The following is a 25,117-nucleotide window of genomic DNA, read 5'->3' on the forward strand; positions in this document are numbered from 1 at the left end:
GGGATCTTGCTGCGGCTCCCGCTGTCTCAGGCCGCTGTGCCTGCGCTTCGAGGCCACTCTGCTGTCACCGCGCGGCCGAGGCCGGGGTTCGGGCAAGGGCGTGGGCGCCAGGGAAGTCGCCGAGCCAGACCGCGCGGCACTCGGAGGAGGCGGCGGGCGTCCTGCCTTTACTGTTCCTTCTTCTTTCCCTCTGGGCCCTTCTCCTCCGGACCCACGGCACGCGGACGGGGCGGATGGACCGGGAGGCGAGAGGGGCCCGGGCAGAGGGAGACGGGAAGGAGGCGGGCGGATGCGGACGCGCAACCTCACATGAGCTGGGGTTGCTGCATAGCTTCTTGGTGCGCCGAGGGGTACCACGACGTGTAGCTAGGGATGTAGGAGCCCGCGCTGCCGCCCGAGCCCTTCCCGGAAGAGGAGTTGGGGTTCCAGCCGGGTGGCACTGGAGGAGAGCCTGCAGACAGCGCCCGGCCGTTGGCCAGCGCGCTACCCTCCAGAGCTGCCCCGCCCTGCTTCATCAGCTTCTTGAACTTGGAGCGCTTGTTCTGGAACCAGATCTTGACCTGCAAGAGCGGACAACAACGTGACTCGGTCTAGGTCCATTGTGCCTACCTTGGTCCTGGGGAGATAAGGGGGCCGTGGGACAGCGAGAGAGGATACCCCGCGGGCCCCTGCCCTGAGCGACCTGGCAGCTCCCTGCTGCAGAAGCATACACACCCCCCTTCCCCCATAAGAACCGAAGGCTGGGAGGCTCCACCGCGGGCCGCCGGTGGCCGGCAGGGGCAGCTCTCTGAGAGCCAGGGAGCGTGGTGGTGAGCGGTGCAGGGATCCAGGCCTTCGCCTGCCTCGGGACTCAGCCCGAGCCCGGCAATCTTTTGGGGAAGACGCGGAGCCTGCATAACATCGAGGCTTCAATTCCAGTATGAACATCAATAAAAGAACCGAATGGAGAAAAGAAGTGGAGGAAATTTATTTCCAGTGTGACCCGCCTTCTCTTTGCGCCATCATTTCAGCCCTTGAGCAAGTTGCGGGCTGACTGAGGAGGCCACAGGGTTTTGTTAAACTTTTCATTTGGACTCAAATCCACCTTTCCTTAGCGTCTCCTAACTCTGCTCCAAATCCCGGCCCGGACGTTGGAAACCCGCACCAGTCGTGATCAGAACGCCCAAGGGGTCCCCGGAATCTTAGAGAAACCAGGGAAGGAAGGTTCCGTTTCTCCTCCAGGGTCTGGGATTTGGGAGGTGAGAGGGCCGAGGAAAGGATTCCCCCTGCCAGCCTAAACCGGTGAGAAGGCGGAGGAGGAGGGAGACAGAGGCTCGGGCCCAGGCCAGGAGTGATTAGCCACACACTTTAAAGCAAAGAAGGGATTAACCCCCGCGTCTATTGTTCCAGTTGTTCGGGCACGTGTGACCTCAGAGTCCCCAAACAAAATGCCTAGGGAAATCCTTCTTGTGCCCTAATCAGATTGTCCAGGAACGGAGGGCAGCGACAGAGCCAGGGCAGAGAGAACTGCGGAGGAAGGAGAGATGTTGCGAGAGCCGGGGTGGGACACACACACACACACACACACACACACACACACATACACACACACACACACACACACACACCCCGACCCCTGACGCCCAGAGAGCAAGAAATGAAGCTGCGGGTGCAGGTTGGCCGCGGGAAGCCTGCGTGGCGCCACAGTGGGGCAGCGCCGAGGTACCTGCGTCTGCGTGAGTCCCAAGGAGGCCGCGAGCTCCGCCCTCTCGGGCAGAGCTAGGTACTGAGTTTGCTGGAACCTGCGGTTCAAAGCCTGCAACTGCAAACTGGAATAAATCGTCCTGGGTTTGCGGATCTTTTTCCCCTTGCCATTGAAGCGCACTTCACCGCCTTCCACCACCGTGCTCTTCTCGGAGTCAGCCCCTGGAGGGACAGCAGAAGTGGGGGCCGTAGTTAAGGCGAGGGACTGCCTTTAGTGCGGGGAGCCCAGAGCAAGTGACCGCAGAGGGGTGGCAGAGGCAGGACCAGGAATGAGAACGCTCAAGAAACTCAGAAAGCCAGGGAAGGGTCCCGCCAAGTCCAAAGGGCCCGACCCCGGCCGCTGCAAGCGGTCTGGGGCAGTTCCCAGGCGCGCAGCTCCTGCCTTTGCAGGGAAAGTTTGCTATTTTTACAGGCGGTAGTTGAGGTTTAATTACCCTTAATTGCATACATTGTTTACAGCGCTACACAACAAATAATTACCGAGACTAATAAGTGCACATGTGGGTTTCTGTTTTCCACCAAGGCATTGTGTGCTCGGCTCACGGAGCCACCCAGAGGCCCAGCCAGTGCCAGGGGACGCTCTCGGATTTATCCTTTGCTGGATAGTTGCAAGTTGCGTGGATACATATTTTAAAAATTTCTTTGCTATGGCAGGGATTCATTTACTGATACCCAAAACCTTTCACTGCTTCGGCGCCCTCCCCACCCCCATCCCATGTCTCTCTCCTCCACTCCTCTCCCTCCTTTCTCTCTCTCTCCTCCTCCTCCTCTCTCTTCCCCCCCTCCCTCCCTTCGCACCTCTTCCTCTCCCTGGCAGGCGCACGTACCTGGGTCCTCCAGGCGGCTCTGGGCGAGGCTGGCGCTGCCCGGGTAGGACTGCACCGAACTGATGTAGGGGCTGGACGCGTGGCTGCTGACCGAGTTGACGTAAGGGTAGCCCAGCGGTCGGGAGAAGGACGAGGCCGAGCTGTAGGCGCCGTCGGGCTGCGAATGGCCCGCCGAGTGTAAACAGTGCATGGAGTAGTGCCCGTGGGACATGGGAGAAGGAGACATTTGCTGGTTGGGTGGCCCAAACTCCATAAACACCGCCTTGCCCGACACGGGGCTGTTGAGACTCTCTGGCATGGTGGTCATGGTCATCTCTTCTCGCGGGGTCTGGGTGTGGGTCTCTCTCTCCTCTGCTTCCCTTTTGGGGGTCTCTGTGTTTCTCAGGACAGGAAGGAACCCAATTTAAGCGTAACAGGGGTTTTCACTTTCCATTCATAAGAAAATGGAGTTTGTCTCTTTGAAAAGTCTAAGCATGATGCTGCCGAGCTCCCCAAACTCGCTTCAAAGCTTTGACTCAGCCAAGGTCATAAATATTCATGAGCTGGCGGAGCTGATTGGTCCGCTGTCTTGCATAATCACCGGGGATTGGTCCGAGGCGCTCCGGCTCCGCTGGACTAGAGCGGGCGAGGCGGCCCGGCCTCGGGGGAGACGCATCCACACCTCTCGGCCGGGGCACCTCTGCAACAGAGCAAGCAGCGTGGGGCGCACAATGGGCTGCGGCGTCCGCGCCGGGACCTCCGCGGCCCGCGGCTCATCAGCCTCCCGCCTCCCCGGCGCGCCTTACTTCCCAGAAATCAACCAGTGGTTCGGCGCCGCCGCCCACCCCCTCCTACTGTCCCCACCCTCCGCCCACCCCCAACACCGGGGACCAAGGCAGTTTCTCCTAGCAATCGCCAGCCGGTCCGGTGCAGAGCTAGGGCGGCTCTGGAGCCCGGCCGCGGCCTCCCGTACGCGGAGTCGCGCAATGGGGGCGCCGGAGGCGGTCAACAGAGCGCTGTCCTCCCGAGAGTCTCGTGCCTAGCGCAGCACTCTCCCGGCGGCGCCTCCCTGTCCTGGGTCCGCTCTGCCACATCCCTGGGGGCGGGTTTGGGGCCCTCCGGCCGCACTCACTCACTCGGCCGCCGCGCCGCCGCCGCTCCCTAGGGCCCGCTCGCATTGCTCCAGGCCAAGCTGGCCACTCCAGCTCGAGGCTGCACCGGTCTGATTAAAACAGTGCGCGCGGAGAGCCAGGAACCCGCGCTTCTCCTCCCAGGAAAGGCGACCGCACCGCCCCCTCCCTCCAACACCCACCTCCTGTTTCCCTCCCAACCTTCCTCCTCCTCCCCCCCCTCCATTCCCTCTGCGCCGAGCGCCCCGGCTCACTCGCCCCTAGGGCGCGGCACGGAGTGGAGCCTAGGAGCTGGCGGGCTCAGTTCTGCTTGAGCCGCGGACGCCAGGTGGTCATTTTCCGGCCTCCTGGGGTCTGGCGAGAGTACCCGGGGTGTAGGAGTCCTGGAGGATACCAAAACCCGCAGCAAAACCAGGCCAGTGGTAGGCTCGCTTGTCTGTGTGTGAACACGTCTCTCATTGTCACCCAGGATACTCCTCATCTCCAGGGGTCAAAGCGGGCGCCACTGGGCCTGGGGTAGAGCTGGTGGAGGCAAAAGCTGCCGCGGCGCCTTCTATCTGCTGGGGCGCTAGGTACAGAAAAGTGCACAAAAGCCCCCGCCGCCACCGCCACACAGCCACCCCCATGAGGCGTGGCGCGCACCACGCAGGCTGCCAAGGGGCTGTTGGTTCCCTATCCCGCCAGCCCCACGGTGAATCCCAAATTACTTTGTTAGGTAATTAGAAAGTGTTGATAATTATTTCTTTCATAATTTAGCGGTGTGACGGGAACAGGGAAATGATCTTGTGAAAGTTCACACGTGCAGATGTATTAGTTACTGATTCATTTGATTAAATGGTAGTCTCAAGTGCTCGGATCCGCAGCTGAAGGCGCCCCATTAGCATAACACTGATGTTTAATTTTCATATGCATAATTAGCCATATATTTAACACTAATAGCAACATGCAGCCTTTCAGCCTTAAACAGCCCAGGGTTTGATCTGGCCTGAGCTGAACCTTCGCCGAGGCACCTTCCCCTTTCTAGAGTGCGTAGTGATCACAGGACAAACCTCTGTAATCAAGCACATTTTGGCAGAGGGAACACCAATAAAAATGAACATTCAAAACAAATTACATCGGTGCTGTCGTTACAGATATTAGTGGAAGGGGCTTCTCTCTTTTAACTTCTGTAGCAGCAGCTGCTGCCCGGGGGAATTCCTCTCCTTTGGTTTAAGGGTAAGATATTGGGGGGCAGAGATATTTCAGGCAGTGTGGTTGGAGCAAAAAATAAAAGCCAAGCAAAACGAAACAACCAATCCTCCAAACCAATAACGGGTTTGCCAACGTTTTAAAAGATTTTTCCTTCTTTCTTTCTTTTTCTTTTTTCTTTTTTCTTCCCCCCCTCCCCACTTAATCGCCGAAGCACACGGTGAGGCTTTGTAGCAACAACCAGCTAATGACTCCGCCACCAGACAACTCCCGGAGCCGTTCCACTCCTCTTGTTTTCCGTGTTGCACTTGTGGTTTTAACTGCTCTTTCCTAGCGCCTGTTTTGGGGTGCGGAGTGCGGTGCGCCCTGCATCGCAGCTGATGCCGCCCGGGCCCCTGGTCTCCCGCGCGCCTCATGGGCCCTGCCCACGTAAGTGATCGCCGCGGCTGGCGCGGGGCAGGGATTGGGACGGAGGGAAGCAAGGCTGGCGATTCCGGCTGCTCAGGGCAAGGCGTGAGGAAACCCGACGGCTGGTCTGCCCTGGGCCAGTTTATTCCAGAGAACTGCAGGGTGGGGGAAAGGGAGAGAGGCGGCCACAGGTCGCGATGGTCTACAGGGCTCTTTGCCGTTCACTTCTGGTGGGGGGGAATCCAAGTCTTCCGCAGCGCAGGGGACAGGGCTGGCTCCAGGGAACAAAAGCCCCGCACGGGAAATGGTTTCAGAGCCTGGGTTATTTTAAAAATGAATTGTATCTGGGCGAGGGAGTGCCTACACTCCGGAATTATTTCTTAGCCCCAGAGAAGCAGGTTCGGGGAGGGGTGGCTGAGCCGGGGCCCTCGGGTGCTGAGACGCCCGGCCTCGACTAGCTTCTCCATGTGTGATCTTATCTCTATTCTAAGAGTCCAGGGTGGATCCCTCCCAACCCTCACCGCTAAGGCGACACCTGTTCTGAAACACCGGCTTGCTTAGATCTTCGCTTGTCCCAACTCAGAGAGGCAACAAAACTCTCTCAATTATCCTGAGAGCCCCGGATTCTGAGTAGGACCTGTAGGAGACACCACAGGACCGGGCACCTTGTGGTGTTAGCAGTAGTCACGCGTGGCTGGAATCCCTGCAACCCAGGGTGAGGTTTGGGGCCAATTGAGTTGGCGGGATTGGGGGTGGGGACGTGGACAAGATATTTTAAAATCTGCTTCCAAATTTCAACTTCAAAGCATGTTAAACGGAGTTCATTCTAATTCAAGTTTGTTTCCTACGGAGCTGCTGACGATTGGCTGGTACTAGTATATATACATATATACGTATCATATTTAAACTTGAGGTTAGTCACTTTAATAAGTGGGATTATAAACCTGTCCCATAAATACCTCCACCTCGGGAAAATTACTGCACAAGCAGCGTGCTATCCCAGTGGCTGGTAAAATTCTGTGGTCCTAATGAAATTATTCTTGGGGAATCTCCGGGTAAACGGATCCGTAGATAAGATACTGGCTAATCGCTGCAATCCGACTAATCTAGGAGAGAAGTGAAGTCATTCTCTGGCAAAACTCTCCCAAGGCTATCTGGGCCTTGTTCCTCTCTAGAAAATTCGGATTGTTCTGGGGCAGCAGCCTCAGTCTCTAGGCCTTTTCTTGGCCAACTCCCCGGCACCCTAAAGTTTTCCTGTGGGTCTTGTAAATCTTCAACCCGTCCCTCATCTTTTCCAGCTCTCAGGTCCACTAGAATCGGAATCCCCTCTGTCCAAATTCTACATCCCTGGACGCAGAGAAAGGGAGCTGGAAGGGTTGGCGGATGCCCATGAGAACCGAGTTCAGGGAAAAGCTTGAACTAGCCACTTTTCCAAGCACGCTCGTGGGCCTCAGTTTCCTATAACTTTTCCCACACTCTGAATGTCACATAGACGAGCTGGCTCTCCAGTCCTATCACATAGGCCACCTGTCATGGCAATGACAGGTGTCCACATCTCCTTGGTGGTCTGGAGCTGAGCCCAATCTGTGTTTAGTGGATGGCAGCTTTGTAAAACCCGCTTCAGTAGAAACAAGAGTTAGCACAAGCACTGACGGGTGGGACACCCTGAAACCATGACGGGGTGAAACTACTTTCTACATGGCTTGTTAGAAGCCCAGCCCTTGCCACCTCTGAGCCCAGGTGTGAAGAGGTCCTGAGGAGCGAGCGCTAAGAAAGGCAGGGTACTGAGGGCGGTAATGAGCCTTGGGGGACGCAGAATGTGGACTCTTGGATTTCCTGCTTCTGAAGCAGGTGGAGCTGCTGGCAGGCTGAATCAGGGTTAAACTCGCCAGCTCCAATCCCGACTAACTAGGCCCTTGCCGTCAAAAGTTCCCGTGACTCCTCTTGCAGGGATGCTCTGGGTCTCCAGCGCATTAGCGCGGGTCTGAAGAGGGCCAGTATTGGAAGAGATCAATTTAGGTAGGAGACCCGCCAGACACCGCCCACATCTGGGCGGGTGGGACCGATGCTCCAATTCCTAGGGCGACAAACGGTCTAGCTTGCCTTCGTGTGTCGGAGGGAGGGTCTCTCAAATTTAACCTTTGGGATGGGCGCGCGGTGCGGGTTGAAGGCCAGGGAAGAGGAGCCGCACGGGACCAGGCAAGTCAAGTTTGGGGAGTGATAACCCCTGCAGAAGGGCCAGGCCCAGGGTCCAGTGGCAAGGAAATATTTGTAGCTAACTCCTCCACTGGCGGGCTAATCTTTTCATCGCGAAGCAGCTATGAAGGGGAAAGAACCGGAAGGGCTGGGGGCAGCTGGCCCCGCGAGCTCCCTCAGGGCTGGCCAGTGGCGGGGGGGGGGGGGGGTGGGGTCCAAAAGGGGGGAAGAAAGAGACTTAAAAAAAAATTCCTAACAGCTAGGCTCGGGCTCTTCTTTCTGCGCGCGCGTGTTAAAAGTTCAGAGACTCAAAAATTAACCACCTACCCTCTTACCCTAGTAACCTTCAGAGACGAAAGAGCACAAGACACAGCGGTTTTAGGAGGTGAAAGCTTTTTATTCGGGCAGTCAAGACAAGGGAAAGAGAAAGCTATGCATTTCTAGGAATCCCTCGTCTTCCAAATGAGGGCGTCCCCGCTTCCTTCCAGATGCGTTTCCCGCGTTGGGAAGCAGAGCCCGGCGCCAGGACCCGTCTTTCCGAAGCCGCACGGCCACATCGGGGCCTCGGATCTGAGCTCTCAACGGCCACCAATCCCCACCGCGTTTTCCCAAGGCGCTACTAGGTGCTAGGTAGGTTACTGTGAGACCTGCAGTTAGCCTGTTTCTTCTCAAAGTTCTCCAGCTGGATTTCAGCAATTTCAGAAAAAAGGCGCCGGGTCTCTGCGACCTTTGGGTGGATCCTCAGGCCTCGTGGGGCAGTTTGGTCAGGATCTGCGCGTCCCCCGACGTGATGAGAACTGTGTGCTCGAACTGGGCCGACCTGAAACACACAAGGCAGCGATCAGCAAGCGCTCAAGCGCCTGCGGGGCGGGGAGTAGCAGCTCGCCCTCGTCGTCGGACGAACCTTCCCTTTCTATACAATTTAAAACAAACCGGGCAGAAAGCAAACACCTTTGATTGTCCAAGGAGACCACAGTCCATGCATCCTCCAGCACTTTAAATTCAGGGGATCCCTCGGTTATAATTGGCTCTGTAAGAGGGAACATATTTACTGCAGTGATCTAATCAGATTCTTGTTAAACATTGTTTCGGCTGATTATCAAAAAAGAGAATAAAAAGGTTCTCCCCCCTCCCTCCAAGTGCTTCCCCCCACGGGCTCATGTTGTCATCTCGCAAGCGCTGATAATTGATGTTGCTTACATAGTATGCTACAAACCAAACAGTAGGAAGAGGAAACGCTATGGCATTCAAAAATGTTATGAAGTTGCCTAGTTCGTAATTCTTTTTAGAGGAAAAAAGGGCATTTTAATCAAGCCTTAATTAGGACCCTGTGGATAATAACCACCCAAACACCAGTCCCTCTCATGAATACCAGTCAGTTTTTAAAAATATTTGAATTTTTAAAACATGCTCAAAATGTTCATTAATCAGCAAATAACAATTTTCTTATTTCACTCTAATTGCTTCTCCATTAAGCCCCACAGTCAGAAATATGATGCCTTCAGGGTCTTAGGTGATTGGAATTTGGTGTTGACACCACTCACATGATCAGCCAGGAATGGGTTACCAGAGAGTATGTCACTAGCCGACAGGGAGCAAGGGACATAAATGCCTCTAGTTACTGGGTGTTAATGAAAAACAACAACAAAAACACCCCACAAAACAACACAAAAAACCCAAACACCACATTACACTGGTAACAGAATTAAAAGGTTGGACGGCTGCCGTCTCCTAAATGTGTTGGTAAGTATCTGATTTAGGAAGATGGGGCTCGAGGATATTATTTAATCAGATTTACTATGCATCTGAATTATTTAATTATGCTGATTGGCTTTATTAGCCCTTCAACTGGACTGCCTGGCCTAGGCCAGCGCCGCTGCTTCTGCAAGGGATCCACTGCTCTCTGAAGAGGAGCTCAGCACTGACCTACGGTGAATGCCATGCCCTCCTCCATGCGTAGATCGCTGTCATTCGCTGTAAAACAGAAACAGAAAACAATGGGTGTGGGGAGCAGGAATGGGAAATGGAGAGGACAGAGAGAAATGGAATTAGAGGGGTTAGGCTACTCAAAAAACATGGTTATCTTATTTATTTTTTCTTTTAGGAAGAAAGGGTGGAGGTTTCTAGAATCCTGGGCGGTAGCTACCACCCATGGGTTAATAAGCACAGGGCTCCTAGGCCTCAGTCTTTGCATTTTCTGAGCTTGGGGTCAGGGTCCCTAGGAAGGGTGCACCAAGGCTAAGCAAAATCAGCCTGGGTGCTTGAGACACCTGTTGGGCACCCCCTCTCCACTGTCCCCTGGCCACTTGCTCTGAGGTCTCCTGGCTGCACTGGGTCCTGGACCTTGCCCTCCACACCTCCAACCCAAAGAGTAAGACATCTTGGGAACTGAGTCAAAGGGAAGGCAGGTTGGTAGAAGGCAAGAACAGGGGTGACTTGAAATATTTCCAGGTGTTGGCGCTGGGTAGGCACATGCCTGAGAGGCCCTTTCTGCACTCCAGCCTGGGCCTCTTATGAGCTGCCTCTGGTGGAGCTCTTTGGCCCAAAGGGAGTTCTGACTTGCTGAGTCTCTAGGGATCTTCCAGGGGATGGATTCCAGCCAGTAGTTCCTCCAGGGGCTGCTCCCACCGCAAGCACACAGGTCAAGGCTCTAGGGCCAACTTTCCTTTGGTCCCTGTCCAGGTATGCACCCCCCTTGGGGGCACTCCATAGAACTGCTTCCTACCCTAACCCAAATACCCCACCCTTTCTGGCCCACCCTTGCTTTCTCACTGTAGGGTACACATCCAGGCAGGGAAAAACAGGAGATTCTGGGGAAAGAACACAGGGTGGGTATAATCTAGAAATCACTAAGAGTACACGCTGCTAAATACATCAGCTGTCAACGCTGTGTAGGATGTAATGAAGTTTAACCACAACAGTCAGCAGTTTGAGAAGGGGGCAGAAAAAGAAAAACAGAAAACAGTCATATGTGTATGCTGCTGGGACATTGATGCTGTGGTGTTTTGTTTTCAGTAACTTTTTCTAGACAAATATCCCTCGTGCCTTCCAGCCATCACCCTTCAGGAGACAAAAAGCAAAACAAACCTTATTTTGGGACTGAAACGGCTGGGCTCTAATTCAATAACATAGTAATGTGCTGGTTACGATTAGGTAGGACCCCCCCATTCCCACCCACACACTCATAGGAAAGGATGACATTGTGGATTAAAAATTGCAGCAAGGGATTCAGGAGCAAAACTGCTTTATCCTGATTACATTCGATAAGCAGCTCCCAAACTAACTTTCTTACCATGATGCCAAATTTCTGGATGTCCATGAAAGTAAGATCCTATCCCATGTCCCACAAAATGTGGACAGACTTGCAAACCATTCTGATGAGTTATCTGGCTTTAAAAGTAACCAAAAAAAATACTTAATTAAATTGGATCATTTTAAGTGCATACACAGATAAGACAAAGTCACTTCAAAATATTCTCTGAAAAAGAAAAAACTAAGTTATATTTAGGATAGTAACAACTTGTTTTCATTATTCTGGAAAATTTTTAAATTTTTGTCATAGCTTGTAACAACTCCCTCTGGATAAATGAAGAAAAAAAAAGGTATGTATCTAACACAGTAATTTTTTTTTTTTTTTTTTTTTTTTTTTTTTTTTTTTGTGGTATGCGGGCCTCTCACTATTGTGGCCTCTCCCGTTGCGGAGCACAGGCTCCGGACGCGCAGGCTCAGCGGCCATGGCTCACGGGCCCAGCCGCTCCGCGGCATGTGGGATCCTCCCGGACCGGGGCACGAACCCGTGTCCCCTGCATCGGCAGGCGGACTCTCAACCACTGCGCCACCAGGGAAGCCCCCTAACACAGTAATTTGCTTCATTTACTTTATTATTATTATTATTATTATTTTCTTTTTGCAGTATGCGGGCCTCTCACCGCTGTGGCCTCTCCTGCTGTGGAGCACAGGCTCCGGACGCACAGGCTCAGTGGCCATGGCTCACGGGCCCAGCCACTCCACGGCATGTGGGATCCTCCCGGACCGGGACATGAACCCGTGTCCCCTGCATCGGCAGGCAGACTCTCAACCACTGCGCCACCAGGGAGCCCTGCTTCATTTACTTTAGTACAGCATTCAAACAAGCCCACTTTTAGATGATGAGTGTACAAGCACACATATATAGCTCAATATAACCAAGATACATGTACAGGTAATGCAGGTCATAAAAATCTGCCTGATTTGTATGGAGTTTCACAAAAAGGCTGTGCAAATTACCACTGATTTGGGAACCAGACAAAAAAATTACAATCTGAAATGTGACTTCCTACTTCTATAATTCAGAACATTAAACATTTTACAAACAGACACACTCACACAAAAGGTCACATCTACTTTGTCAGTATTCTTGAAACACTCCAAAACTTTGTGATTATTTGGGATTTCTACTAAAGACTTACACCATTAACAAAATTCATAAAAAATGCTTTTTAATCGCTACGATGCTTAAGTGAAGCTAGTATTGTGATTCTTAATTCTTAATGCTTCATTAGTTACTTCTACATGCAAATCTTTTGGGTTCCGTCTATCCCATATAAGTGAAATCTTACAATCCAACCCTAAAATCTTCACCTACAAGGTTAAGAAGTCGTTTTTGCCATCAGGTGAACATGTTCATTTCTGGGAGCACCAGAAAGACAAGAACATACATATCATGAACAATCTATATTTTCATGTGAATGAAGGGCAAAGTGCCTTAACCCTAACCATAATAATGGACTGGGATTTACAGGCCCACTGTTTAAATTCTTACCAAAACCAAAGTTCTTAGATCCCAAACTAGAGGTTCCAACAGCCCTTTGGTTTAGTTTAACATGAACTCAAAGGCGTTTAGCCAGCATCTATATGAGCATTCCTGTCAATATACTTTTCTGTATACATTTTTAACCTTCATCTCCGGACCTGTAAAATGTCTTCACTTAGGCCAGGATGTCACTATAAATAGCAGGTGGGCAGCCTCTCATTCAGATTTAATTTCCATGTAACAGTGCAGAAATAGGTGAGCTATGCATGTGTAGAGAGGAATGGTAACTGAATGCTTTTATCTCTTAAGTTGTTCTTTATGGTTATACTTATTTCTGTGTGTCTTTGCACTTTGGACAGGAGGTATTACAACTTTTCCAAGATGTTCCTATTTGTACCACACAATTTCTGAATAGAAACTCAGGATGGAGAGTGGATAGAGGGTGGAAGAGAGATTATTTAGTAAGATAAACTGATCTAGTATTTTTTTTTTTTACAAGAATGGGTTCTATCTAAACCTGTAAATTATGTTATCTATGTCCCAACAAACCTCAATAATTCTAAGAAGATTCATTATAAACTGTTCTATTTTCTTTTCTTAAAAAAACCAAACTAGTTTTTTGTTGTTGTTTTTGTTTTAAGGCTCTAACTGATTGGCAGGCATCACAGCTACGTCATAAATGTGTGTTACAATGGCAATCTTCATTTTAATTTCCGATGAGAGGAGAGGAAGAAAGCCCACTCTGAAAAAACACCTGGGGTCCCTCCCATGCCTCTCATTCCTCTTCATAAAAGAAGCTGTGCAATTACTAGGTGGCTAAAGATATCTGAGTGCATTCTACAACAATTTACTGCCTGGATCCTGCTGGAACTTCTGGTATTAGGAGGATCATAGAATGTATGTGCCATGGATGCAAAGGTCAGAGGATTTCACAGCTGTGTGGGAAGAGGAAAAGAACAGGACAAATTTCCCTCAGTTCCTTGGTTGAGCACCCATCTCAGTGCTTGATTCTCACGAACTAAGTAAACACGCCTGTCTGCTTTTTAGGGTATTCTCCTTTTGGATTGGTAGTTCGCTTTTTAACGCATACTTCCTGGGACTGAATGGAAGAAAATCTCATTAATATTTCTAATTACTGTTGAAAAGCGTACCCCTTCTACTATTCTACTACATACTGTTCTTCTATTTTGGAATATAAGGGAAGCACAAGATTATGTACCTGATTCTAGGGTTTAAATCTAACTTTGTGGAGGTAATCCAAGCAAGTTGTAGTAGCAAATTCCACTCTAACATGGAATCAAGTGGCTAGGATCCCTAGCTGTGGCATGGGAAAGTGGAGTACACGTGCTTCTCGTGACTGGTGTGTTGGGGGAAATGGAAGCTGTTGGGTGGGCAGGGGTGCCCAAGAAGTACACAACTGCTCCCCAACGCCAGCCATCGAGGGTCATGACCCATTTCTGAGCATGAGGGTCTTCCTGCCTTGGACATTTCACAGATGAAATCTGCCTTCTTTTTGTTAAAATCTACCAAAAGAACGCTCCTGGTATTAGCTCTTCTGTTCTGATTTTCTCTAATTAAAAATTTTCTAAGACAGCCACTCACCTGAGCCTGAGTACATCTATGATTTGAAGCCCTTCAGATGGAATATTTGGGGAGGAGAGGCAGGGAGAGGAGGAAGGAGATGTATAAAAGTAGTTTATGAACTTACCTGAAAATTATACTGTATTATTACAGTTCATGTTTCAGGTACGGTTTAGAGTTGAAAGAAAAATCTCTCTAAAGGAATTTCATCTTGTGATCATTCTCTTAATTTAATTCCCTTTCATGAGATAGTTTTCCTCAATTGAAGTTTTGTCTAGATAAATTAAAATCCTTGATAAACTTAAACTACATTTTATGACTAAAAATACATTCCCCAAGAGGGCAGAGGAGTATTATATTTAAGTACATACTCTTCTAAAGAAATAAAAATGCACATGAAAATTGTTTTATTACCATTTTCTCATGAACCCTATAAACAGCACTGATTTCCAAATGGTCACATCTCTAATTAAAGGATCTCAAATGGCACCTGACTTTCTAAGTTATGGAATTTTACTTTACTCTTTCCAGATTTTTATTTTAAGCAGTAGTTTTGAATGCAGGAATGCACAAATTCAAGGATTCCCTTTAATGACAAGGAATGTTTAAGTACAATTAGTAATATTTTTGAAAGCCAACAACTGTTTTCTAAAAGAGTGGTACATTTTTTTGTTTCAAACTGGATCACAAATTACTGTATTTTTCTTACAATAGTGCTGAACTTTTATTTGAGGTTTTCTGTTTCTGAAAAGCAGACATGATGGATGGAAATAAAAGATAATTTATTGCAATGCTTACTTTCATGTGCAGAGAGAAGCAGTGTAATTGTAATTTACAGTAGCTGTCAAGAAAAATCCATCACAGATGACATTAAAATGACTTATTTTGCCTGAGCCACTTATTGTTTAAATGTGCATAATCTAATAGAAAGAGATTTTTAAAAATCTGCTTTATATTCTTCTAAATTAATATCAAAACATATACTTATGAATTAAACATTAAAAACCATTCATTGATACTTTCATCATGACATTTACAAGTATAAGTTTAAATTATTTTTGATTGAGCTGTCACATATTTGTGATGCATGAATCTACACATTCACAGTATCTTCATATGTACAGCTCATATCATCTAGAGGTAATTACAAAAATACAAATTTAGAAATATTTTAAAGCAAATGCAAGTCCAGTGAGTATAGTAACACTGTAACCTAAAGATCACTAGCTATCCCTCACGAAGCAGAAGGGCACACAGAGAACTCTTTTCATTAAAGTCTTTTTAGCCAATACTTCTTCAGAGATACCATCCTATCCTTTAGGTTTCAGAAAATTTCAAAATTTCCTATAAAGATCACCAGGTTTTTGGTGACATAATACTACTGAAAGATGCTTGAATGTGCTTTTCATGGTGTATCAGTAGAGGGAGGCTATGCAAAAGATGGTGAGTATCTTAAAATAAACGAGGCTGAGTTGAAAGATGTTTGTCAACTTTCGGTCTGTAATGATTCCGAGTATTTTTGGCTTAAAGGTGGAGACTGTTTGTTTATTTACTCCCTTGAGATTTTGCCTGAATGAGAAAAGGCGAAATAATAGATGTCCAGAAACATTGCCTTAACACATCAGAACAAACATTTGTTAGAAGTGGGGCCAGTTTCCTCCTCAGTGGCAGACGTAGACCATCTAAATAATGAAATGCATTAGGGTAAAGGAAAAAGTTCATTGTCTGTTATTTTTCACATAGTTTCGTAAGTGCAGTCGTCGGGACTGATCTGGTTTTCAAAGGAGCTTGTACATGCAAATTCATCCTCTGCGAAAACTGACCTTTGTATCCAGATAGCTAAAATCCAATGTCACTTTCAATTTTACTCTTCTTCTTCTTCTTTTTTTTATGTAGCTAGAATTAATGTAGTGAATATGTAATGAAATGCATTATCCTGCACGGGGATTTATCAGATTTTCCGACTGAATGCTATGCTTTGCTAGTACTAGCTGGAGTTCACCTGCATGTTGGTGTGGCGTGTGGCTCTTTTTTGTAAAGAGTTAAGTCGTACACAAAAAAAGGGAACAAAGGTCAGCACCCAGCCGCCACTTGAATGTGAGATTTTTCTTTTTATTCCCCTTGATGTATACTAGGCTCTGTGTTATTAGTCTTAATGATGGAAAATTGTAGTGTTGATACAAATCTTTTTTTCAAAGTAGTAGGCGGGAGCTCCATTTGTTAGTAAGTTTTTTTGTGACTAAAAGCCACGGACAGTACATTTATGTAGCAGTAAAAGGCCTAGATGCTCTTTCCATAGCAGAGCTAATTATTCCTACTGTGACCTTACTGATCTAGCCTGTTCCTAGTACATCTCATCTGCACGCCTGTTCCTCTGTGTAGATGGTGTCAGAGAATATGAAAAACCCTATAATGAAACCATTTTCATGATGGAGAAAGGCTACTGGAGTTGCACTTGCTACAAAGAGGCTCAATTATATGAGTAATTGTGATAATTTTCTACATTCATAGCCTTCAATGGGGAAAAAAGAATGAGAGCCACAAAGGAAAATTACTTTAACAAGAAAGTACAGAGAGTAAAAATGGAAGAAGAGACAAAAAAGGGGAAAAAATAACCAGAAAAAAAGTTTAAAAAATAGATCTGGAGGGAGGAATAGCGAGACAGGGAGAACAACAGAAATGCTCAAAAGCCCATGTGCAGCTGTGTTGCACAATTAAATTGAATTTTTTTTCTGCAGTTGATGAATGTGACTACTGCAAATGTGCCTCTGTAGTTAGCTATCATTTGTTGTTCCGTGACAGGAAAAGGATAATTACCTCTCAGAGAGAATCAAAGGCTGACATGCCCTTTAGACACAGCCATGAATGCAGAGCTCGATAGAATGCTTGAATAAGAATCTAGTGTTCTCTGCCCCCTTCTACTGAAGAATAAATTTTGTTAAAATGCAAGAGCACCACCAGTAAATTTGTTGAACCCTAGGTGTTCAAAAATATGAGGTACATCTATCGACTCATCCCATTTGCAAAAATAAAACTGCATTTTGAATTCATTTCTATTATATTCATGGACAGTAAGATAGTGAGATATGCATTAAATTTCTTTTCTCAGTAGGGGTCTGATTCAACATTTCCTATGAAAGAACAGAGAGACACTATCCTTTTTTCCCAGGCTAGTTAGCCTATAATTTAAAACTGTCAAAAACACAATTTTGTTCAAAGTCTTCAATAAAAGCTTCTCGCATATAACCCAAAGAGATTTTACTAAAGTTTGATTCAGACACTGAATCACTGTTACAATATTTTTAAAGCCATAAATGCATTTAACTTATATTTTACTGCCTTTTTTCTTAAAGTGTTTGAAGGCTTACAAAGAAAAAAGGCAGCATCTTTTCAAGGTGACTAAGCCTTCCATCCTTCAGACAAATGGGAAGTATTCAATGGTTCATATTAATGAGAACAGTACTTTAAAAGGTACTGATGTGATCATCTTTAACAAAATATGTTACTGTTAAATGAAAACACATATTCTGTATGTCTACTTCAAAACAGTTATGGGGAAGAAAAAGAGATCTAAAGTAGGTAATGGATTACAAAGAAAAGTCTTGAATTCGGAAAATACACACACTCTCAAAAAGCAAGCATAGAAGCCTGTGTGGAAAGTAAACAATGGTTTATAGGAAAAATGAACCAGACCAAAAAAAAAAAAAGATCACCTTTTCAGGCTGTTTGTTAATCCATCAATTTGAAAGGTAAGGCTTGCTTGAGCTAATAATGCTTTTTATCTTTCTATCACAGGAATATGTTTCACTTCATGCCTTTATAAAATCTAGCTTTTCTCCTGTCTCACTGTCCAAGAGTTGGGATACTTACCCCTTCTTAGTTACTCCTTCCACGTTTGGTGTGATTTTGAATATAGGAACACTACAGACCAACATGTCAAGCTAAAAGTAAAGCGGTCACATAAATATTGCTTGCCGGTTCTATAAGTTTCTTTGCTGACCTGATATAATTCACTTTAAAAAAAATTTTTTTTTTTTAAACTCAGGGAACAACACAGCAGCCTGGCAGTTCACATACTGATATCAGACTGAAATGATGGTTCTGAATAGTAAAACATGTCATCAACTTTATACCAAGCCACCAATAACCTTTGTACCATTTGCCAACCCTCCCTTTACTTGTCAGTGTAAGGCTTACCTGATTGTGTTTCCAATTACAGAGAAGGGAGCCCCCGTTCTGCAAGCAGCAATTGCTTCGTCTCTACACCTCCTGGCAACCTCCACTAACTTTTTACCACATTCATCCACATTGCCCACCAAAAATGTTTCAGAGGTGTCTCCATGGTAGCCATTGTAGTAAACCTAAACACAGGCAGAAATTTTAAAATATGTCCTTGTTTAAAAATCTACTCTCCTAAAGTCTACATTGCATTCATTTATGTATTTAGTAGATTCATGTGTTTCACCCTTCCAGAATTACTGTCAAGTTTACCTACAAAAAAAGAAGAAATAGCCTTACAGAAATTACGAAGAGGAAGACACTCAATGATATTGCAAGATTTTAAAATAAATTTGTGACTAGTATGGCTATTTCAGCATTAGGATTAGCAATGTTCTTTAACATTTTGAGTCCTCATTTTATTTCTGAGACAAAATTATATATGCAGAAATAGTGACCAAAGACACTGACCCACAATTACTACAATAGGTTTAGAGAATCCAGAAGTATTTAACACAGTGAAAAGTTTCTTCAGTGTCATAAAGATACTTATCTTTTATTTACCAGTCCCACACTTGGAAGTGATAGATAATGGCAAAAAGAAATAAGATAGACATGTTGGTGTTATAACAGACAGAAGGAGAATTCAGTTCCAAGAACTGAAGTGGCTCAATATTGGAATGAAAAATGTTATAGAAGAATCCTGTCTGGAAGTGGAATCTTAATCAAATGTTCCAGATAGCAGAATGTTAACAGAAACCACTATACATGGATTTTTAAAGAATCAGAATGTAACAAAACAGGCTTAAGAATAAAATTACAGAAAATAGCATTTTATCTGTCTTCAATGACTCAGAAGGCCCTGTAGGATCTCGAAAGACACCAGATTCATTATAAAAATCAATAATTACCAAACACTGTAATAACTATAGAAGTCAGAGGAGACTGGTTGAATATTGATCCTTTGATATAGCATGGAATTTGCTATTTTGCATAAACTTGTCCTATGTAATTATTTTTCACATTTCTCTTTCCCATGAAATAGAATGCAAAACTGTAATAAAAAAGAGATCTATCTGAGCTTTCTGCTTTAATACCAAATTAATATGTATACTCTTCTGCTTAAAAAATATACTCTTGTATCCTCTGTGAGGGAGGCAGGAGAAGTCTTTATTTTATCCTCACTTTAAAAGTCAGGAAACTGAGGCACAGACAAGTAACTTGTCTAAGGTTAGTGGCAGAATACAGAGGTAGAACCAGGTTAATATGATGGATTATTGGCTTCTAATCAAGTGTTTTCGCTACTACATCAAATTACCTTAATTACCTTGCAATAAAACAATGTTTTATATATTTATTCCCATTTGTAATCCAAGAGAGTACAAGTTTTGATTTGATACACAAGTATATAACATTTACTAATAAAGAGTAATTATTAAAACAAAATTGTAACTCTGAATGTTTGTATAGTTGCTATTTAAGTAAAAATGTATTTTAAAAAATGTTTACTTGCCTTTTCATATTACTTTTTGCTAGCCTGTAAAATGACTACTTGAAAGATTCAATATATATGAAATAATACTTTTGAAAGTCTGTGGCAGTTATCTATAATTACTGTTTTTACCCACAAACTATTCTTGTTTTATACTTCATTTATTTAACAAATATTTATTGAGCAACTAATATGGGTATCACGTTATCTTTTTTTAAACATTTAACTTTCAAGGGGGAAAGAAGTTATTTTCTTGTGATATATACTAATGTAAACAATTACAAAATGCAATGAGTATTTTCTGATAAAAGTATAGGATCTAATAATGGAGTCTTTCACTTAATAAAATATTTCATAAGAAATATAATTTAAGATACTGACCTGTATGTTTTCTTGGTCCCTTCACATTTCTAGACACTTGAAAATATTTCACTTTGACCATTTTAATGTTAAAAATGGAATTGTTTATTGAAGGTCTTCAGGAAACTTAGAAAAGGCATGGACTATTCTCTTTGGACACATTGGAAACAGGAAGGAAGAGTATGCTGATTTCATTCAAAGAAGCAATATTTTATTAGGGGGTGATTAGGTGAGATAATAAATGAAGAGCCCCCAAATCAGGTACAATCCAAAAGAAAAGTGCATCATGAAAAATACTTCATTTCAGGTACACTTCATAAAATACTTCCTTCTACATATTCTGAGTTGGAAAGATAGCAACAATATATGTAGAACAAATGTTCAAGTATTCTAAGTAGGACAAAATGATGTAGGAAAGAGCATCAGCAATAAAAGAATATTTGGCTATATCCTAAGACACACTGATATGAAGAAAAAAAGCTGAATTAATTTAAACAACTAAATATTGGACTGAACTAAACTACTGGATGCCAATCTCCACCGCATTCCCACTCCCACCTAAGGTTCATGGTCTGGAGATGAAATCACTATTATTAAGAATATTTCCTCATTAATAGAAACTGTACTCCTTGAATGCTATCTCAACTAGTTCTCATCAGATGTTTAATTTATATTTATTTATTTAAAATGTATTTATTAATCATCAGATGTATAGAATTTATTTACCATCTCCATAATCCAAAGGTACTATTACAAATTTTTTTAGTAAAACGAACTGCCAAAGCACAAATAACCCAAGTCTGAGAATAGTGGAAGGCTAGGGAAATTAGAAAAGGTTAGAGCTTGTACAGTTTGAAGTTCCTGTGTTAAATTACTTGGGGCTGTTATTTAAAAGGAAGGCTGTTAACCATTTGGTGAAAACTGAAGTTCAGAGAGAAAAGCACTCTGCTTGTACGCTTTGAGTTCAAGGCTCTCTATACCAGAAATGGAATACAACGTTACCTTCAGGGATTTTAATAAATCTAAGGAACACTGCTAGCAAAAGAGTTGCTGTCCAAATAGACTGACACACACAGGCCAATGTAGCGCCTAATGACAGAGTAAGATAATGACAGGCCCCACTCAAAATCAGCAGGAAGAGGAAGATCAATCTTGGCAGAGTGAAGGAAAAATGCTGGCTTTCTTCGCGTTAGCTCATCTCATACATATCTAGCTTCAGCAGCTGCCCAGTGCTGTGGGCTCTGCATTAACTACACAGTGGATCAATAACAATTACACCTTCTCAAAAACATGACACATAGCAGGATTGGGTTGACATTTCACTTAGGCCAACATTGATCTCAGTGCATCTGATTCCAGCCCTAAATTCAAGTCAGGCCTGGGTTTACTTGGAATAAACACAGAGTTAAAGACAAAAAAGGAAACCAGCTGCTTGTGTCTGGGTCTAGAAGTAAACAGCACTTCCATCGGTGCAGTTCACATTTTCAATCCACTCTTCTTCTTGTTGCTACAGGCAATTCTGAAGTTGATCAAAGACTATTTTTTATATGATTTACTCACCGTGACATCAATGTTGATGATATCTCCATCCTGAAGAGGTCGACTGAAACATAAACAGGAAAAAAAATGGTGACAGACAGATCCCAATAAAAGGAATATAAAAATAAATATCTAATGACCACTATCACAAGCCTAATGAGTTGCGGTGATAATTCTGAGTGGAGAAGGAATGAATGGAATAACTATATTTAATCTTTAATTTATGTTAGTCACATCAATTTTTACTAGAAATACCTAAATAAGCATGTATTGCTACTGGTAAAAAATCTACTTATTCTCAACAAATTTACTTAATAGTTACCTTAATTTTACAAAGAGCCAAAGCAACAGTAGATGGTTAAAAATGTAAGATGGTAAAAGAAATACTTAATGCACAGCCACTTTTTTTGTATTACATATTGCTTTAACAAACATTAAATGGTGGTATTATGTCCATTTAGAAGCAAAATACTTCAAAATTGTTGCTCTACCATAATCAGCTTCAAAAGTTTGCAGGTAGGTTTCAATTAAACTATAGTGTCTTTCAACATATGTTATAGATCTTAGTTTCATGTTTTAGTTTCCAAAGGAACAATATGTTATTAAGCAATGAATACCTGTCAGGAATACCATGACAAAGCACGTTGTTTACAGAGGTACAAACAGATTTTGGAAAACCTCCATAGCCTAGAGGTGAGGGATAGGCATCATGACTGATGATTTCCTGATGAACAAGAGCATCTATCTCTTCAGTTGTCATGTCAACCTAAAATATTAAATAAAGAAATTGTGGAGCGACAGTTGAAGATACTTCCTGTATTTATTGACTATGCCTATAGCTATAGCACTTCCAGATGAGGCTGTATAAATTTACTGTGATAAACTTGTGGTACAACATTTCAATTAATTATGATTAACCTTAAAATCCTATTGTGCCTTTCTGACAACTGTTTGGGTATATGATGGTGTTATGGACTATTAGGAAATGGACATTTTAAAATCTAAGATCCTTTCAATCACTTGTGAGTCATTAAATGACATGACTCCGTTTTAGCCTGAAGGTTTAAAAAATATGTTGAGGCAATTCCTTCCTCTTCTTCAATGGTTAGTGCCCTGGGCTAACCAAAGCATATAAATTCTCAAAAGGATCTTCAATTTAGATGACAAAGCTTGAAAAGTAGGTCAAACCACACCTTTTTATCTCAGCGAAACATTACATGGGTTTTGCCATAATGGCATGGAGGTTACGGATCATCATTTAAAAAACTAAGTCTGATACATTTTGTAGAGATTCAGGTTCACTAATCTTGATTTCTTTCATGCCTAAACAAATCAATGTGTTTTAAAAAAATATTTTTCCCTTACTAGAAGGTATCCAATTGCTCCCAAACTAGAAGAAAACTGAAATCAAGTTTTGTGGGCACAGGAGGACTATCTCCACAAATTCATAAATCATGAGCAAATTCTAAAACAAAATCTTTTATTAAAAAGTATTTCTTCAAGAGTTTTCTTTATGTTATTTTATATTCACATTATGGTTAGTTGTGTTGCTATCACAAGTCTATTACACAAATGATACACTAAGTGTTTCATCTTTGAGTCTCACTTCCTAAATTCTGCCCACCTTTTGGAAACTACAGTATTTTCTTTTATGATCCTTACATAGCAGGATTCAGATTCAGTTTCAGATTATTCCAAAAGACCTAAATCTTGTAGTAAGATAGTTGTACACAATTACATTGCTGAATTACCTATAGCTTAGTGTATGTGGTCTGTCTTTCTTTGCAGAGCCAATGTAAGAAAATAAGAGACAAAGGATGAGGCAAAGCAACTCTTCAGGCACACGGAAATAATGTGGGGAATAAAAGCAGAAACTACAGGCAGGAGTAAGAGGGGAAAAGTCAAAGCCATCTGCCATGGATCAACTTGGATAGGCCGATTGTGCTCCAAGTATCTCCAGAATTCTGCTACTTAACATCAAATTTGTATTTTCAATTATCTCTTGAATAAACACAGAAATAATACGATCCCTTTCCCCTATCCCAAGGCTTTACTTAATTTTAACAAATGAGATGTGTACAAAAGAAGAGTTAAAGGGAAAGGGAAAAAAGGGGAGCAGGGTTTGTTGCCCCTTATGTAAGTCTTCCGAGGCTTGGTGAGACGCCACCTTTAAACTCTTCCCGGCCAGGAGGAGGACATGGCGGGCCAGCTGACAAGCCTGACGAAGCCCTTGAATCTGATCTTCATTCTTAACTTCTATGCTGTCTCCCCAGTCGGGTACAATGCCTGTCGTCACATAGTCTGGCTTCTTTATGTGCTTGAGGAAAAAGGATTGAAAACGAAGATCAGAACCCAGTGCATGACAATGGGATCATTTTTTCGGACACAGCCTCCTGCTTCATGGAGCTCTGCCCTTCCTGCCGGAGCACCGACCTCTGAAGCCAGCACAACAGACCCTCCAGGCTGCCCCCAGTTCCTTCCCCTGCCCTTTTGAACTTAACATGGCCTGTTAGTGCTGCCTCTGGATGGTCTGTTAACCTTTCTGTGCTTTGAGCCACACTGGACTGAAGGAGACTTCTGGTCAAAACAAACAGGAGTTTTCTTCCTTCTCCAACCCCGTTAGAAGCCTATTGCCATTGATAACAAATAGCACCAAGCTTCCCAATTGCCAAATGGTTAATTAAGAGCACTTTCATCTCCTCGACACAAAGATAAATTTATGCAAAGGATAGCTCACAACACCCTCTCCCAATGAATATATGTAAAAGGCTGACTGTCAAGTTCACGGACGCCTATTACATATGCACTTCTCTTACACTTTGCAACTGTACCCAAACTAAGAAGGAACTAGAGGACAAAATGAAACAGCTCTCTTTCCTTTTCCTTTCTTTTTTTTTCAAGTACATAAAAAATACTTTGAACACTTCCATCATTTGTCAAAAACAAACAAACTCCCCCCTCCTCTAAAACTCAAAATGTTCAACTCTGATCACCCTTGGAGAACATTCTCCACCACGAACTTAAATCCGTGGGCAGTATTCAGAAAATAAATACTACCTTACACACAGAGCTCCTTTCAGTCCCAAGGTTTTGCACAGCTCTTTACAAACTATTTATGGCAACTGCTACATAAGTTTTGTTGAGCAGTACCCAGTAAGGCTACACAGCAGTTGGGGACAGGAAGCTGAGAGAGATAACGCTATTCAATGGACATCACAGCATCTCTGGAAGGTCTGAGGTTAGGGCTCTGCACTTTGGGAACTGCATCATGCAGGATTTAAGGACCTTCACTTGTTCTTGTGTTCAGATGGGCCTTTCTGACACAAGTAACACCATTGCTTGGGCTGCAGCAGCCGAGCTCGGGGTGAGCATCTTCTCTGCTACAGCTTTACCACCAGCACCCACAAAGCACACCCGGTCTCCCACAGCCCCGCCTCCTCTCTCTTCGCAATCTGGCCAGGTTACAACCACAGGCAGAAGGGCTGTTGGCTTGTCACTGAAATTCTAAAACAATACATTCACCTCTCTGGAGACTTCTTTTTTCTTTTCTACTAAAGAAATACCAGAAACATACTCTGGCTCTGGTGGCCTGTCTTGTCAGCCCTTGTCACAAAAATGGGCCACTCACCTTCAGGGAGTATGATATACTTAATGTGGGTTTACT

At 44.4% G+C, this 25,117-nt stretch overlaps 2 protein-coding genes across 3 annotated transcripts in view; both read right to left on the minus strand.

The window, feature by feature from the left end:
* Positions 1-305: 305 nt before the first annotated feature.
* Positions 306-3,727, minus strand: DLX1 (distal-less homeobox 1; the record flags this gene model as incomplete). 2 transcript variants are annotated; one of them, XM_082658613.1, is made up of 4 exons in its annotated part: positions 306-560; positions 1,706-1,905; positions 2,571-2,950; positions 3,682-3,727. In XM_082658613.1, the coding sequence occupies 3 exons, from the start codon at positions 2,881-2,883 to the stop codon at positions 306-308; spliced, it is 768 nt and encodes a 255-aa protein (XP_082514739.1). The 2 variants fall into 2 exon arrangements, with proteins under 2 accessions (XP_082514739.1, XP_082514740.1); XM_082658614.1 differs by lacking the exons at positions 1,706-1,905; positions 3,682-3,727 and having other exon boundaries at positions 484-560; positions 2,571-2,883.
* Positions 3,728-7,863: 4,136 nt separating this feature from the next.
* The window catches only part of METAP1D (methionyl aminopeptidase type 1D, mitochondrial), a gene marked incomplete at its 5' end in the record, with an annotated part of 78,826 nt that continues 61,572 nt past the window's right edge, over positions 7,864-25,117 (minus strand). Inside the window, 8 exons of the mRNA XM_082658375.1 lie at positions 7,864-8,291; positions 8,423-8,501; positions 9,398-9,445; positions 10,764-10,861; positions 18,042-18,205; positions 21,475-21,517; positions 22,071-22,219; positions 23,621-23,770. Coding sequence (XP_082514501.1) covers positions 8,213-8,291; positions 8,423-8,501; positions 9,398-9,445; positions 10,764-10,861; positions 18,042-18,205; positions 21,475-21,517; positions 22,071-22,219; positions 23,621-23,770 — 810 coding nt within the window. The 3' untranslated portion in view covers positions 7,864-8,212. The remainder of the gene's footprint in view (positions 8,292-8,422; positions 8,502-9,397; positions 9,446-10,763; positions 10,862-18,041; positions 18,206-21,474; positions 21,518-22,070; positions 22,220-23,620; positions 23,771-25,117) is intronic.

This window comes from Grampus griseus, assembly GCF_964374135.1.
Source record: "Grampus griseus genome assembly, chromosome: 7".
NCBI lineage: Eukaryota > Metazoa > Chordata > Mammalia > Artiodactyla > Delphinidae > Grampus > Grampus griseus.